Consider the following 14,520-nt stretch of genomic DNA (forward strand, 5'->3'; position numbering starts at 1 on the left):
CTCTGTCTCAGAAAAAAAGAAAGAAAGAAAAAGTAGGTATAGCATAAGCACTAGAAAAAAGTACATGGTTCAACATTTTATTTTACCTTAAAAGATTTTAAAACTCGGGCGGCGCCTGTGGCTCAGTGAGTAGGGCGCCGGCCCCATATACCGAGGGTGGCGGGTTCAAACCCAGCCCCGGCCAAATTGCAACCAAAAAATAGCCGGGCGTTGTGGCGGGCGCCTGTAGTCCCAGCTGCTCGGGAAGCTGAGGCAAGAGAATCGCGTAAGCCCAAGACTTAGAGGTTGCTGTGAGCCGTGTGATGCCACGGCACTCTACCAAGGGCGGTACAGTGAGACTCTGTCTCTACAAAAAAAAAAAAAAAAAAAAAAAAGATTTTAAAACTCATCACCTGCCAGTCTTTTGATGTAGTAGGGTCAAGGGTTATTTTGTTTTGTTTAGTTTTATGTTAGTATAGGTCTGCTGATGTGACATGTATGACATTTTTTTATACAGTACATACCTATAATATGTCATCTTAGGTTTCTAGTTCTAGTTTCTTTTAAGCGGAATGATAACTTAAAGATACTCAAAGCATTCTTTTTTATTAAATTTATTTTTTTAATTTTTTTCTTTTTTTTTTTGTTTGGGATTCATTGAGGGTACAAAGAATTAGGTTACACTGATTGCATTTTTTAAAAATATGGAACACTTCACGAATCTGCGTATCATCCTTGTGCAGGGGCCATGCTAATCTTCTCTGTATCATTCCAATTTTAGTATATGTGCTGTCAAAGTGAGCACTCAAAGCATTCTGAGAATAAAAACTTTCTAGGTGTTCACACTTTTTCTCTCAATATTGTATTGTATTGTATTTTAGAGAGAGTCTCACTTTGTCACCCTCAGTAGGGTGCTGTGGCATCATAGCTCACAGCAACCTCAAACTCTTGGGCTCAAGCGATCCTCTTGCCTCAGCCTCCCAAGTAGCTGGGACTACAGGTGCCTGCCACAACACCCAGCTAGTTTTTAGAGACCAGATTTCAGTCTTGCCCAGGCTGGTCTCTGGGAATTTAATTATGAGTCTTTCAGAAGTAGTCAATCTAATTTTTATAGAAACATTAGCTTTCTTTTTCATATTCATGTCTCATTTTTTTAATCAAATTATATAATTTGATTAAAAGTACAAATAACATCAACAAATTTTAGCCAGACACATCTGACTCTTAGTAACCATCCAATTTGACAGGTAGGTAATGTGGATACTCCAAAGTAGCCAGTTATTTTGAAATACAATTAACAAACTGTAAAAACAACTGGCATGGTAACCAAAGCGCTTCTTTATTATACATTAAATAAAAGAATGTAGCACTGGGTCAAAGAACTATTAATTTTAATGGAGAACAAAAATGATAAATTGAGGTATATACAACAACTGTGAAGCATAAACTGCACCTGGCCCCACCTCCACTTTGGAAACCTCTGTTACAACTCCTTAATTTTACTATTATTAATTTTTATTATTTTTTCTTTTAGACACAGTCTCGTTTTATTGCCCCTTGGTAGAGTGCCATGGCGTCACAGCTCACAGCAAGCTCCAACTTCTGGGCTTAGGTGATTCTCTTGCTTTAGCCTCCTGAGTAGCTAGGACTACAGGTGCCCACACCCAGCTATTTTTTTGTTATAGTTTGGCTGGGGCCAGGTTCGAACCCGCCACCCTTGGTATATGGGGCTGGCGCCCTACCCACTGAGCCACAGGCACTGCCCGAAAACCAAGAGCTCAGCCTGAGCAGGAGCAATACCCTCTCTCTACTAGAAATAGGAAAAAAATTAAAAAATAAACTAGCCAGGCATTGTGGCGGGCTCCTGTAGTCCTAGCTATTTGGGAGGCTGAGGCAAGAGGATTGTTTATGCCCAAGAGTTTGAGTTTCCTAGGAGGTATAATGATGACATAGCACTCCACCTCAGGGGAACAGAGTGAGACTCTGTCTCAAAAAAAAAAAAAAAATATATATATATATAACATATATTATATAAATGTAATTATAAGGTATGTAATCTTGTAAGGATTAGCTTTATTAATTAATTTATATATTTTTTGCAGTTTTTGGCGAGGTCTGGGTTTGAGCCCGCCACCTCCGGATGGGGCCAGTGCCCTACTCCTTTGAGCCACAGGCGCCACCTAGGATTAGCTTTATTTTACTCAGTATAATTCTTGCATGTTATCAAAATTCTTCCACTTTATTGCATTTATCTATTTCATGTTGGATATATAACAGTTTTTTAGCCATTTACACGTTGAGGATCATTTTGGTTATTTCCAGTTTTGGGCTATTATGAATAGAGCTACTATGAGCATTCATGATATAGTCAACTATGAGACTGTTTCCCAGGTAACTGTTTCATGCCTGTAATCCTAGTACTCTGGGGGGCTGAGGCAGGAAGATCCTTTGAGCTCAGAAGTTTGAGACCAGCCTGAGCAACGGCCAGACCCTGTCTCTACTAAAAATAGAAAAATTAGCCAGGCACTATGGCAGGCACCTATACCCCTAGCTACTCAAGAGGCTGAAGTAGGAGGCTCACTTGAACCCAGAAAGTTGATGTTGCTGTGAGCTAGGCTGGGGCCATGGCACTCTGGCCTAGGCAAAAGAGTGAGATTGTCTCAAAAAAAAAAATAAATAAATAAAAAAGGAAAAGTAAGGCTTAAGATGTAAAAATAGAGATGATTTTACGCTATTTCCCCTCCTGAATCTGTGGATGATAGTCTGTCAAGGAAGAAGTTTTGATTGCCACAGAAATGACAAACTACGCAAGCTATGCGTATTTTTTCCATTACATAGTTTAGTCTTGGCTCCTGGACTATTACAGTAAGCTGAAAATTAATTAGAATTCTGTTGCCATTGTGCCAGCTGACTTTCTTTTTAGGAAGTTTTCTAATTTGTTGGAAGAAAGGTCATATTTCATCAAGTAATTGCATATTTGAGTAATTGCAATTGCTATTGTAAAATCTGTTAATTGGCTGTCAGTTTTCTGTCTAGTAGCGTCTTCATATTTAGTGCCTTGAGAAGGGGAAAAACACTATAGGTTTTCCACTAACTTCTTATTTTTTCCTACCAGTTGCTTTTCGACTATATGATTTGGATAAAGATGACAAGATCTCCCGTGATGAGCTGTTACAGGTATGTGGGAGATCTTGATAACTTGTGTTTGGGCCCTACCTGCTTCTTTTTGTCGGCAGGAATTGTTTCTTCTTTCAGTAAGTAGTTATTTAATTCCTGTTGTATGCAGAGTCCATGCGAGATATAAGGCACAGTAGATGGCCTGGGAAAACTTGAAATGGCTCACTGAGTTTTCACAAGTAGATGTCTCTACTGTTTAAAAGCTAATTAAATGTCTTTTAGGTAATGACAAGCAGAGCTAGAATACACAACATGGTTTATCAGATAGTTCACTTACTGCCAAATCAACTTGTTGGGAACCAGGTAATATGATGATAGTTAGGTAAATACTGCTGTTTATTCTGTCCTTAAGCTTAAAATAAGAGTGAAAGAACTACTATCATGCTGGTGTACCATGAGCTAACTGTTCACTGTCTTTTGTTGCTCCTTCAGAAAATTTCTGGTCTTCTAACTAGCAGTGACTGGCATTTCATCCTCTTACCATTGCCCTTCTATTCTCCCACCACATAAGTTTAGGATTTTTTTCTTTTTTTAATACAGAGTGTCACCCTATTGCCCTGGAAGAGAGCCATGGCGTCGTGGCTTACTCAAACTCTTAGGCTCAAGTGATTCTCTTGCCTCAGCCTCCCAAGTAGCTGGGACTACAGGCATCAGCCAAAACACCTGGCTATTTTAAGAGATGGGGTCTCCCTCTTGCTCAGGCTGGTCTCAAACTCCTGAACTCAGGCAGTCTTCCTTCCTCAGCCTCCCTGAGTGTTAGAATTACAGGCGTGAGCCACCTCACCTGGCTGATGCTTTTTTAAAAAAGGTATATGTTTATGATTTATGTGATGTGATCTAACTTATAGAACCACACTTTTTTTTAAACATTCTAGGATAAGAAAAAAGACATTGGGGGCAGCGCCTGGGGCTCAGTGGGTAGGGTGCCGACCTCATATACCGGGGGTTGTGGGTTCAAACCCAGAGCCAGCCAAACTGCAACAAAAAATAGCCGGGCGTTGTGGTGGACGCCTGTGGTCCCAGCTACCCAGCTACTAGGCTGAGGCAGGAGAATCGCCTAGGCCCAGGAGTTGGAGGTTGCTGTGAACTGTGTAACACCACAGCACTCTACCAAAATCAATAAAGTGAGACTCTGTGTCTACAAAAAAAAAAAAAAAAAAGACATTGGTTTTCTCTTTTTATGAGGCTTTCTGATCTTCTGGAAGAGAGAACATATTTTATCAAATCTAAGATGCTTGGGGTCCAGAGGACCCTTGGAGGCTAACACATTCAGGAATTTCCATGGAAAGATTTATCCATTTCAGGATATACCTAAAAAGTAAAGCAATTTTCATTTACCCTTAACTAGATCTGAATTTATTCTGTGTCTTAAGAAGTCTTCCAAGTTGAAGATTATTCAGGACCAACCAAAAGGTTCCTACATTTCTATGTATAAGCAAAAAATGAAATAGTCGGCAGGTCAGTATGTGTCCCTTACTTTGGAGCTGCGAATTAATTTCTTTCTTTTTTTTTGTAGAGACAGAGTCTCACTGTACCGCCCTCGGTAGAGTGCAGTGGCGTCACACGGCTAACAGCAACCTCTAACTCTTGGGCTTACACGATTCTCTTGTCTCAGCCTCCCGAGTAGCTGGGACTACAGGCACCCGCCACAATGCCCACAACGCCCGGCTATTTTTTGGTTGCAGTTTGGCCGGGGCTGGGCTTGAACCCGCCACCCTCGGTATATGGGGCCGGCGCCCTACCAACCGAGCCACAGGCGCCGCCCCAACGCCCGGCTATTTTTTTGTTGCAGTTTGACTGGGGCTGGGTTTTGAACCCGTCACCCTCGGCATATGGGGCCGGCGCCCTACTCACTGAGCCACAGGCCCCGCCCGCGAATTAATTTCTTTAGTGAGAAGGATTTGTTTTAGGCTCGGCACCTGTAGCTCAGTGGACACACACACACACACAAAAAAACCCACAACAGGGCTGGTGGGTTTGAACCTGGCCTAAGCCTGCTAAAAAACAATGCAACTACAAGAACAACAACAAAAATAGCTGGGTGTTTTGGCAGTTGCCTGTAGTCCCAGCTACTTGGGAGGCTGAGGCAAGAAAATCACTTAATCACAAGAGTTTGAGGTTGCTGTAAGCTGGGACGCCACCGCACTCTACCGGGAGTGACATAGTAAAACTGTCTAAAAAAAAAAAAATTTTTGTTTTATTTAAAGTTTAGGTCGGAGGTTCAGGTGCGGTGGCTCATGCCTCTAATCCTAGCACTCTGGGAGGCCGAGGCGGGTGGATTGCCTGAGTTCACAGGTTCCAGACCAGCCTAAGCAAGTGTGAGAGCCCATCTCAAAACGAGTTTGAAGTTGCTGTGAGTACGAGACTAAGGCTCTCAATCCCAGGGCAACTGAGTGAGACTGTCTCAAAAAAAAAAAAAAAAAAAGGTGGTGCCTGTGGCTCACTAGGTAGGGCATAGGCCCCTTATGTCAAGGGTGGCGGGTTCAAACCTGACCCCAGCCAAACTGTAACAAAAAAATAGCCAGGTGTTGTGGTGGGCACCTGTAGTCTCAGTTACTTGGGAGGCCGAGGCACAAGAATTGCCTAAGCCCAGGAGTTGGAGGTTGCTGTGAGCTGTGTGACGCCATGGCACTCTACAGAGGGCCATAAAGTGATACTCTGTCTCTACAAAAAAAAAACATGAAGAAGGCTCAGTGTCTGTAGCTCAGCAGCTAAGCGCCAGCCACATACACTGGGGCTGCGGAGTTCAAACCCAGCCTGGGCCTGCCAAAACAATAACTACAACCAAAAAATAGCTGGGCATTGTGCGGGCACCAGTAGTCCCAGCTACCCCAGGTAGGGGTAGGCAAGAGAATCGCTTGAGCCCAGGAGTTTGAGGTGTCTGTGAGCTGTGATGCCATAGCACTCTACTGAGGGTGACATAGTAAGACTCTTGTCTCACAAAAAAAAAAAGTTGAGGTCAGACATGCATTGTGGCTCACATCAATAATCCTAGCACTCTAGGAGGTAAAGGTGGGAGGATTGTGTGAGGTCAGGAGTTCAAGAGCAGCCTGAACAAAAGCAAGACCCTGTCTCTGCTAAAAACAGAAAAACTAGCCCAGCATTGTGGTGGGTGCCTGTAGTCCCAGCTACTTGGGAATTGATTGTGCCCAGGAATTTGAGGTTGTTGTAAGCTAGGCTGACACCGTGGTACTCTAGCTTGGGCAACAGAGTAAGACAATGTCTCACCAAAAATAAAAGGCTCAGTGCCTGTAGTTCAAGCAGCTAATACACCAGCAACAGACACCAGTGCTGGCAGGTTCTAATGCAGCCTGGGCCTGCCAAACAACAATGACAACTACAACCAAAAAATGTCTGGGTGTTGTGGTGAGTGCCTGCAAGTCCCAGATACTTGGGAGGCTGAGGCAAGATAATAGCTTAAGCCCAGGAGTTGGAGGTTGCTGTGAGTTGTAATGCCATGGCACTCTACTCAGGGCGACAGCTCGAGGCTCTGTCTCAAAAAAAAAAAAAAAAAAATGGCTCTGCACTCTTTCCTCAGTGGTTAGGGCGCCAGCCACATACACCAGGGCTGCCGGGTTCGAACCTGGCTCCAGCCTACCAAACAGCAATGACAACTACAACAACAACAACAAAAATAGCAGGGTGTTGTGGTGGGCACCTGTAGTCCCAGCTACTTGGGAGTCTGAGGCTAGAGAACAGCTTAAGCCCAAGAGTTTGAGGTTACTATGAGCTGTGACGCCATGGCACTGTACCAGGGGCGACATAGTGAGACTCTATCCCTAAAACAACAACAACAAAACCAAGTTGCTATATATAGGCTGCCGAGTTCTGAAGAGAAAAGAGGCAGCCAATCTATAGTTGCATGTTTTTATCCTCTGGCCTAGTGCTGGCTGCCAAAAATATTTTTTGGAGTGAACCTTTTATTTATATTATTAGGGTAAAGAAATCCTCAAGCAGGGAGTGGGGAGGAGACCATATGGCCATAGTCAGTTCCATTAAATGACTTTGGGACAAAGGTGCTGGAACAAATGTGCTCATGGACTGTTGAGGTGTCAGACAATTGTTTTTATCTTAGCAAGAAGGAGATATAAATATTTTACCAAAGTGAGAGAAAGGAACAAAGTTTATTCTTCTAGACATTGCAATTCCTAAAACATTTGGAAATTTGCAATTCTTAGCTATTAAGTAGATATTAAAAGTTTGTGATGTGCCAGCCGCAGTGGCTCATGCCTGTAATCCTAGTACTCTGGGAGGCCAAGGCAGGTGGATTGCCTGAGCTCAGGAGTTCAAGACCAGCCTGAGCAAGAGGGAGACGCTGTCTCTAAAAATAGCTGAGCACTGTGGCATGTGCCTATAGTCCCAGCTACTCAGAAGGCTGAGGCAAGAGAATTGCTTGAGCCAAGAGTTTGAGGTTGCTGTGAGCTATGATGCCATAGCACTCTACCAACAGTGTCAAAGCAAGACTCTGTCTCAAAAAAAACAAACAAACAGGCTCGGTGCCCATAGCACAGTAGTTACAGCGCCAGCCACATACACCGAGGCTGGCCGGTTCTAACCTGGCCTGGGCCAGCTAAACAGCGACATCTGCAACAAAAAATAGCTGGGTGTTTTGGCTGACACCTATAGTCCTAGTTACTTGGGAGACTGAGGCAAAAGAATCCCCTAAGCCCAAGAGTTGGAGGTTGCTGTGAGCTGTGAAGACACAGCACTCTACCGAGGGCAACATAGTAACACTCTATCTCAAAAACAAACAAACAAAAAAACAGTTTTGGTACAAATGAGTATTTCAGCTTTTTTTCTGTTCTGAAAAATCCTATAATTGAGTTTTTGAAAAAGTATTTTTTTTTGTGTGTGTGTAGAGACAAAGTCTCACTTTATGGCCCTCGGTAGAGTGCCATGACGTCACACGGCTCACAGCAACCTCCAACTCTTGGGCTTACTCTTGATTCTCTTGCCTCAGCCTCCCAAGCAGCTGGGACTACAGGCGCCCGCCACAACGCCCGGCTATTTTTTGGTTGCAGTTTGGCCGGGGCTGGATTTGAACCTACCACCCTCGGCATATGGGGCTGGCGCCCTACTCACTGAGCCACAGGGTCTCAGTCTGTTGCCCAGGCTTAATTCCCAACTACTTGGCTCAACTGATCTTTCTGCCTGAGCCTCCAGAGTAGCTGGCACCATGCCAATGAATGGCACTGTACCAGGCTTGTAGTTTACTTGTAAAAAGTCTATTTAATGGCCAGCCATGGCAGCTCACAGCTATAATCCTAGCACTGGGAGCACTGCTTGAATTTAGGAGTTTCAGACTAGCCTGAGAAAGGGCAAGACCCCCTTTCTCCTGAAAATAGAAAAATTAGCCAGGCCTGATACAGTACCTGGGAGTACAGCTTTGTCTAAGGGTCAAATGGTTAAATTTGCTTATTTTAAGGTATCAATTTGCAAAATATGTTGACACCCAAATATGTTAGTATAATAGCAGGAGGAGGGTGGGAGAGCAGAGTATCTTGGTGAGACAAATTTGGTGAAACAATGTTAAATTCTTTTTACTCAGTTCTCACAACCATTTAAACATGCTTGTTGCTTTCCTAAGAAGGGAATTTATCAAAAAAAAAAAAAAAGGGTAGGGGGGATTTATCATTTAACCCTTCACGCATCCTTATGGTTCTTTCTTTTTTTTAAGACAGAGTCTCACTTTGTCACCCTTGGTAGAGTGCTGTGGCATCAGAGCTCACAGCAACTTCAAACTCTTGGGCTCAAGTGATTATCTTGCCTCAGCCTCCCTAGTAGCTGGGACTACAGGCACCTGCCACAATGCCCAGCTACTTTTTTTGTTTGTTCAGCAGGCCCGGGCTGGGTTCAAACCCACCAGCCCTGAAGCATGTGGCCCTAACCACTGACCTATGTCTGTCCCATCCATCCTTATTTTTCTTGAAGGTGGCCATGTTTTAGGAGTGCATTTGGGTGGGATTCCAGAGAACGCCACTAAACTGACTTAAATCAATGAGGAACTAGTTAGCTCTAACTAAGAAGAATTCTCGGGACAGACTGTCCATGCTGTCCTGGAGTCCGGCTGCTTCTATATTCTTTTTTTTTTTGGTTTTTGGCCAGGGCTAGGTTTGAACTTGCCACCTCCGGCATATGGGACCGGCACCCTACTCCTTGAGCCACAGGTGCTGCCCTAGCTTCTATATTCTTGCTCTGGCATCCATAGCACACGACTCACCTCCTGACTCTAGGAGGGCTGCTATGCCACAAGACATATCTGTATTCTGGGCAGGAAGAATAAGGAAGAGCAAAATACAAAGCACACACTCCTCGTGAGGCATTGTTTTCTTATTCAGGGACCTTGACAGAAAGTTCTGCATACATTATTATCTAGAATGTCCTAGATGAAAAGATAAGGATTTTAGCTTTCTAGCTGTTACACAGTCATGACAGAGTTAGGTCCTGAGAAATGTGTTATTAGGCAATTTGATTATTGTGCAAACATTGTAGAGGGTACTTCACAAAGCAATATGGTATAGCCTATTATACACTTAGGCTATATGGGGTAGCCTGTTACTCCTAGACTGTAAGCCTGCACAGCATGTTATTATACTGAGTACTCTAGTCACTTGTAACACCATGGTAAGTATTTGTATATCTAAACATGGAAAAGGTACAGTAAAAATATGGCAATAAAATCTTATGGGACTACCATTGTATGTGCAGTCTGTCATTGACTAAAACATCATTGTGCAAAGCATGATTATATTTGAAGTCATCATAGGAAAAGTGGAATGGGGTTACTTTATCATTGATGCTAGTAAGAGCTTCTCTGACTTCCAAGTCCCTTCTAATTCCTGGCTCTTATTCTTCTCCCCTGCCCCCGGCTCTTACTCTTGCAGGTGCTACGCATGATGGTTGGAGTGAATATCTCAGATGAGCAGCTGGGCAGTATCGCAGACAGGACCATTCAGGAGGCTGATCAGGATGGGGACAGTGCCATATCTTTCACAGAATTTGTTAAGGTTGGTCATCACCTCTTTGTTTGAAAACATTAAATTGTACTGCAAAGAGGGAGGGGGAAAACCGTTCAGAAAAGGGGACTGTTGCAACCTTCATAACTATAATTGGTTTCTTCCCCCAGGTTTTGGAGAAGGTGGACGTTGAGCAGAAAATGAGCATCCGATTTCTTCACTAAGGGATGAAACCAAATTGTTCGTTGCTTTCTAGTATTTAAGAAACTTGAGAGTCCTCCTGTCTACCAGCCCTGCCTTTACCCCATCATTCCCCTTATCCTAACGTACTACTGCTGTTGCATGACAACCCCACATATGTTCTGTCAACACAAACCAGCCTTTAGTATATAAACAGGGCATTACAGAATGGTACACCCCGTCTATTTCTATTCATTATCCATTCACCAGTTCTCCATTTATATATATCATCTTGCTAATGAATGCTACACATCCATCCAGTCTGAGAAAGTAAGAGGCCATCATGCCAAGGTCAAGCCAGCAAAGCTCCTTCACCAGATGTGAACTGTAGCCATGCTGCCTTCTCTCCAGCGAGGCCTTGGCATACTTTTCATCCTTTTTATATGTCTTTTGCTTCCTACTTCTCTTGTCACCCCACAAACCATTCACTTAGTCTTACCATCCCTCTCCTTTTTACTGAGTCTCAAAATCTCTGTTCTACTTGGCATCCCAAACTATACCTGTTAAATATGTCTGACTTGGCAGGATAGTTGGGTGGTCTGGCAGTTATTATCACCATCATACTTCAATGGGTCTCTGGGATGTTGCCTCTCCAGGAGCTTTTGGATAACATCATTTCTTTCTGAAGAATGAGACCATATCTTTGACCCTTGCACTCCGTTCTGTCATCAAAGGGTTGTTGGGTAAAGCATCCTTCTTGAAAGGTGGGAGATATATAGCCAAGTCTTGCCCAGGTCTCTTTACCTGTGGCCTTCCATTCTCAACTTATGTACCTACATGGCTCCTCTTATTAGTACAGTATTGTTTATTAAGAAGATAGCCATATGCCTGCAGGTTTGCTTAGTTTGAGGACACCATTACTACCAGAATGGCTGCTATGACAATGTGCTTGGGAACTTTCTCATGGGTTCTTGAACAAGGAGGGTGGGCACCCTGTAAAGCCTGCTGAATTCATACCTGTGCAGCATGGTTTATGCCTCAGTGTTATATGCACTGGAATATTTTCCACTTTATGTTTCCAAGTAGAGAAATTAGTGTTATGGAAGTGCCTAATGTATCCCAGTCCAAAAAATTTAAAGATTGTCCTTAGTATCTTGAGGTTTTACACAAAATTCTTTATGAATTTTACACTTGGCAAAATGTTAATGCTGGAAACCATAGTCAGCGCCTGATGCAAGTCCAAAGCATTGAATGTATTATATCGTTAGCTGCCTGTAATCTTAGCTTCCTAGTTCTAGTAGACCACTGCTAATCCCTTAGAAACAAGGGGTCTTCCACTGGTGGTTCAACCTAAGGTGGCATTACAGGTCTTTGAGCAAGCCACAGCAACTTTTCTGCCAATCAGCTTAGTTTAAGCTTCAATGAATCAAGCTGTTGCCATCCTCATGTATGTCTGTATGAGTCTATTCATCCATGTATCTGCCCTTGACTGACTTTCTCTTACTCATTGCTTGCTTGCTTGCTTGTTTCCTTGCTTTCAAAGGCTAAGATGTGTACATAATTCTTTAGGAAGAGGACTGTGAAAAAATGCCACTGCAAAAGGATGGAGAATGAATGATAGGGAATAGGGCAGTGGCCAGGCTGGATGGTTCAAGTATAAATGAATGAAGAATTCTTTATGAAACATCAGTCTGACTTTGTGATCAAGTGATGTAATATAGGAACTGTATAAAAGGGAAGAATTGTCTGATAACTGATCTGTAAAAGAGGTACTTCAGAGGCTCCTTGATTCACATATTTAAAGTTTCTAAGATTATGGCTTTCCCCACTTTTGGCTGTACAGCAAACTGTTTTAATCCACAGTTGTGCCTTATTGTTCCATTAAAATTATATCATCAATCCATCAATAAATACTTGTGATTAAAACAAAAGAACTTGGTTGATTCTGTGTTTATAAGAAATTTATGTAACTCAGCACCATTGAAGTTGGAGATCACAAATAGTATAATTTATGTCTGTAGTATCAGCTTCAGGTCTACTCTGCTACTTCCTGCACATATAAAATGGAACCATTCATCTGGAGGCTAGCACTGTCCGTCCCTAGGCACAGTTTTGTCAGCCTCAGCTACTTACCATTCAGTCTAGGTAAGATACGATTTCTGTTCTTGACTCTTGGGTTCCTTAAAATGTAGACAAGGGGCTGGGCAGGATAGTTCACACACATTGTTCTGCCCAACAATGGGACTTGCAATGCTGAACTGAGAGATTCACCTGAGGCTAGGACCAGTGGACAACTAAGTGAGACCCTGTCTATAAAAAAAAAAAAAATAGGACATTGATAAAACAATGTATTCTCAAGGAGCAAAATAGTGAGGAGATTAATGGCAACTTAACAATTTATTGTTTTAGAAATTTTAGGAACCACCATGGCTGTAACCGGGGAAAAGAAAGGTGATAGATATGGTAACTACAAGTTCTGACAATTAAGTTCATGAACTCATCCTAGAAAAAGTGCCACATACATCATCGCTGAATGTCATTACCATCACTTTCAAAGTACTCCTTCTGGGAAGCTATGGACCTAGTTCATCCTGCAAAGCAATTTTGGAACTCTCTGGAATGACCATCCCAGCTGTTATTCTACAGCACACAAAAACATGCAACAACAGTAATGAATGTCACTCAGCAAAACACACCATTGTCGACATGAACACAGCTGTGAGACACTAATATACCAACACTATGAAAACTCTACGGAGTTGGGTGGCGCCTGTGGCTGAAGGAGTAGGGCGCCAGTCCCATATGCCGGAGGTGGCAGGTTCAAACCTAGCCCTGGCCAAAAGAAAAAAAAAAAAAAAAAAAGAAAACTCTACGGAGTTGTTTGTACAGTGCTGCCAATGTAAGTGCATGGTGGCAAGTTCAAGAACTTAATCATCACACCTACATACAATGACAGCTATCATGGTCATTCCAGAAAAAGAGGTCCAAAATTGCCCTGAAGGGTGGATGAGGCTCTGGCATCAGCGCACAACTTCCCAAGGGAAGTACTTCAATGGTCATCACCATCATATTCAGCAATGGAGGTAGATAGCACTTTTTCTAAGACAAGTTTACACCTTTAATTGTCCGACCATCATATATTCATGTAGCAAAGGACTTACCCTTTGAAAGGTCCTCTGTTATATTTCTTTCCTTTTTTTTAATTAAATCATAACTGTACATTAATGTGATTATGGTACACCATGATCACATTAATGTACACAGTTAAGATTTTTTTTTTTTTTTTTTGTAGAGACAGAGTCTCATTGTACCACCCTCGGTAGAGTGCCGTGGCGTCACACGGCTCACAGCAACCTCTAACTCTTGGGCTTACGCGATTCTCTTGCCTCAGCCTCCTGAGTAGCTGGGACTACAGGCACCCACCACAACGCCCGGCTATTTTTTTTTGTTGCAGTTTGGCTGGGGCTGGGTTTGAACCCGCCACCCTCGGCATATGGGGCCGGCGCCCTACTCACTGAGCCACAGGCACCGCCCCACAGTTAAGATTTAATTAAAAAAAAAACATACCCTGGTTTCATAGACCGTTTGACACATTTTCATCACACTGGTTAACATAGCCTTCCTGGCATTTTCTTAGTTATTGTACTAAGACATTTACATTCCACATTTACTAAGTTTCACATATACCCTTGTAAGATGCACCGCAGGTGTAATGCACCAATCTCCCTCCCTCTGCCCACCTCCCCCCTCCCTCCCCTCCCTTTCCCCCTTCTTTTCTTTTTTGAGACAGAGTCTCACTATATCATCCTCCATAGAGTGCTGTGGTGTCCCAGCTTACAGCAACCTCTAACTCTTGGGCTTAAGCAATTCTCTTGCCTCAGCTTCACAAGTAGCTGGGACTACAGGCACCTACCACACCGCCAGGCTATTTTTTTGTTGTTGCTGTTGTCATTGTTCTTTAGCAGGCCAGGGCCGGGTTCAAACCAGCCTGCCTCTGTGTATGTGGCCGGTGCCCTAACCACTGAGCTATAGGCGCTGAGCCTTTTTTCTTTTTTGAGACAGATTCTCACTCTGTTGCCCAAGCTAGAGTGCCATGATGTCATCATAGTTTAAGCAACCTCAAATTCTCTTGCTTCACCCTCCCAAGTAGCTGGAACTACAGGCAAGCACCACCTATCCTGGCTACTTTTTCTACATTTAGTAGAGATAGGGTCTCAGTCTTGCTCAG

General features: G+C 43.1%; 1 protein-coding gene and 1 non-coding gene across 2 annotated transcripts in view; one reads left to right on the top strand and one right to left on the bottom strand.

Moving 5' to 3' along the window:
* CHP1 (calcineurin like EF-hand protein 1) overlaps window positions 1-12,223 on the top strand; it is a 43,542-nt gene extending 31,319 nt beyond the window's left edge. Inside the window, exons 5-7 of the mRNA XM_053595896.1 lie at window positions 3,095-3,156; window positions 10,041-10,163; window positions 10,283-12,223. Of these exons, the coding sequence (XP_053451871.1) occupies window positions 3,095-3,156; window positions 10,041-10,163; window positions 10,283-10,336 (239 nt within the window). The 3' untranslated portion in view covers window positions 10,337-12,223. The remainder of the gene's footprint in view (window positions 1-3,094; window positions 3,157-10,040; window positions 10,164-10,282) is intronic.
* Window positions 678-784, bottom strand: LOC128589317 (U6 spliceosomal RNA). Its single transcript, XR_008380911.1, has one exon. It is a non-coding gene; the product is annotated as a U6 spliceosomal RNA (small nuclear RNA).
* Window positions 12,224-14,520: the final 2,297 nt, after the last annotated feature.

Source organism: Nycticebus coucang, chromosome 6 (genome assembly GCF_027406575.1).
Source record: "Nycticebus coucang isolate mNycCou1 chromosome 6, mNycCou1.pri, whole genome shotgun sequence".
Lineage (NCBI taxonomy): Eukaryota > Metazoa > Chordata > Mammalia > Primates > Lorisidae > Nycticebus > Nycticebus coucang.